General features: G+C 46.7%; 1 protein-coding gene across 1 annotated transcript in view; it reads left to right on the forward strand.

Moving 5' to 3' along the window:
* Window positions 1-369: 369 nt before the first annotated feature.
* Window positions 370-2,412, forward strand: part of RELL1 (RELT like 1) — a 142,546-nt gene continuing 140,503 nt past the window's right edge. The window contains exon 1 of the mRNA XM_004706350.3: window positions 370-389. Within this exon, the coding sequence (XP_004706407.2) occupies window positions 370-389 (20 nt within the window). The remainder of the gene's footprint in view (window positions 390-2,412) is intronic.

The following is a 2,412-nucleotide window of genomic DNA, read 5'->3' on the forward strand; positions in this document are numbered from 1 at the left end:
GCGCCTACCTGACTCAAGCCATGGTGTTTTCAATTGCCTCATATGCTTATGAAAGTTTGACATTGAACAAGAAAGGAAGAAAAAGAATAGATGCATTCGACTTGTCCGGCTTGCAAAAGATATTGAGAGTACCATGGACTGCCAAAAGAACAAACAAATCTGTCTCGGAAGAAGTGCAGCCAGAATGCTCCTTAGTGGCAAGGGCGGGGAGACTTTGTCTCACGGACCTTGAACGTGTTGCAGGAGAGACCCGGCCCAGGAGAAGCAGATTATGATTGGTAAAGTAGAGGGCTAGCGAGAAGGAGAAAGGCCTTTAACAGACGGATGGACAGAGTGGCTGCAACAATGGGCTCAAACACAAGAGCGGTCATGGGGATGGCCGAGGACAGGTAGGTGGTTTGTTCTGTGGTACATAGGGCTGCTTTGAGTTGGAACCAGCGTGGCGGCACCTGATGACAACAACAGCATTTCTTAAAGGTGTAGTCTGAAATCAAACCTATGACCTCTCAAGTTACCTCAAGGATAGAACACTGCCAACCTGATAGCATTATTATAAAGATTAGAGAACACATGCGAACCATTTGGTACATAATTCTCACCCCCAATTCCAACTCACTGCCATGAGTCTGTTCTGATCCTAATAGAGCAGAGGAGAAGTGCCCCTGTGGATTTTCGAGGGTGTAACTATGGGAGTAGAAAACCTCATCTTTCGCCCTTAGAGCAGAGCAACTCATAACCCGCTGTGCTAGCAGGGCTCCAGAATATAAATGTTTAGCAAATAGTAGCCACTTCATTTCTCTATTGCCGAGTAGCCCTGGGATGTCGTGGCTCCACGTTGGGCTGCAGCCCATATGGTTGGCAGTTCAAAACCACCAGTAGCTCCCAGGGAGAAGTCTTGGGTTTCTGCTCCCTCAAACAGTTACAAACTTGGAAACCCATAGGGGTCGCTATGAGTCAGCAGTGACTCAATGAAAGTGAGTTGGGGTTTTGTTCGTTTGTTTATTTGGGTAACAAACAACCCCCAAACTTAAAGGTACACAGCATGAGTCAGAATCACACAGTTGGCAACAAATGTTCAGTTCAGTGTTTTTACCCAGAAGAATCAAGCGAGCCAGCCTGTGCAAACCGTCACACACCTGAGGGAGAACACCACCCTGTATTCATTGCGCTGGGAAGGCATCCCAGCATGCACCACCAGAGACACATTTGGTAGTGGGACGTCAGGATTTTATAGGAACCTTGTCCCTTAGCTTTTGCTTTTGTGTCTTGTTAGCAGGCATCCAGTTTGCTGGTTAAGCCCCCTCTTTGAGTCTCTACGTTGTCCTGTTTATGGCATCCATCAGTGAGCCTCATACAAAACGACTCCCGGCATTGGTACGTTGTGTCTCTGCTAAAAGGTTAGGTTTCAGGAGCTTCTTTCACATCCTTTTTGTTTTTCTTTCAGTAGCTGTTTTGGAATTTCTCTGGAAACGATGCACTGAGTCAGAATGAAACCATTTGAGAACTAGGTTCCAAATTGAATAAGGCAAAAGAGCTCATATATCCAGGGGCACCTTGGAGTTTATTGCCGTTCAGCTGAGGACAAGGTTTTACTCGTTCTGCTGAGCGGACTCTATAGATGGAGGACAAGAGTGGAAAAGCTTGGAGATGTTTAGAAGCTGTAGATGTTGGAGTAGAACTGGAAAATGAAAGGAGAGTCCAGACTGGGAGAGTCTAGAGCGAGTTAATGGCAGAGTGCGGGCACGCTCAGTGGATGAGGTATGGTGTCACCATCCCCTGCTCACCTGGACTTTGAGTAGAACCCTGCTCCATAGGGGCTGCAGCGCGTGGATTTAGGTGGCAGGTCATCAGGCCTTTCTTTCAAGGTGATCCTGGGAGGACTAGCATCTCTAATCTTTCAGTTAACAGCCAAGCACGTTAACCATTTGCCTCCCCCAGGGACTCCAACCTTCTCTTGAGTCTCCCCATAAACTTCAAAACAGTTTTAGATTTACTGAAGAGTTATAAAAACACAGAAAAGCATTCCCATATGCCTTGCCTCACACCTAGATTTCTCTATTAACATCGTACTTTAACGTGGTACATGTGTTACGGTTATTATTTTTTATCAGGTGCATTGGGTCGGTTCTGACCCATAGCGACCCTACACACAACAGAAGGAAACACTGCCTGGTGCTGTGCCATGCTTACAATTGTTCCTATGCTTGAGCCCATGGGTGTAGCCACTGTGTCAATCCATCTCATGAAGGGCCTTCTTCTCTTTCGCTGGCCCTCCACTTTACCAAGCATGGTGTCCTCTAAGGACTGGTCTCTCCTGACAACATGTCCAAAGTATGTAAGATGAAGTCTCGCTATCCTGGCCTGTAAGGAGCATTCTGGCTGTACTTCTTCCAAGACAGATTTGTTCATCCT

The sequence above is a fragment of the Echinops telfairi genome, unplaced genomic scaffold, assembly GCF_000313985.2.
Source record: "Echinops telfairi isolate 266 unplaced genomic scaffold, ASM31398v2 ScPeMD7_7468;HRSCAF=8506_0, whole genome shotgun sequence".
Lineage (NCBI taxonomy): Eukaryota > Metazoa > Chordata > Mammalia > Afrosoricida > Tenrecidae > Echinops > Echinops telfairi.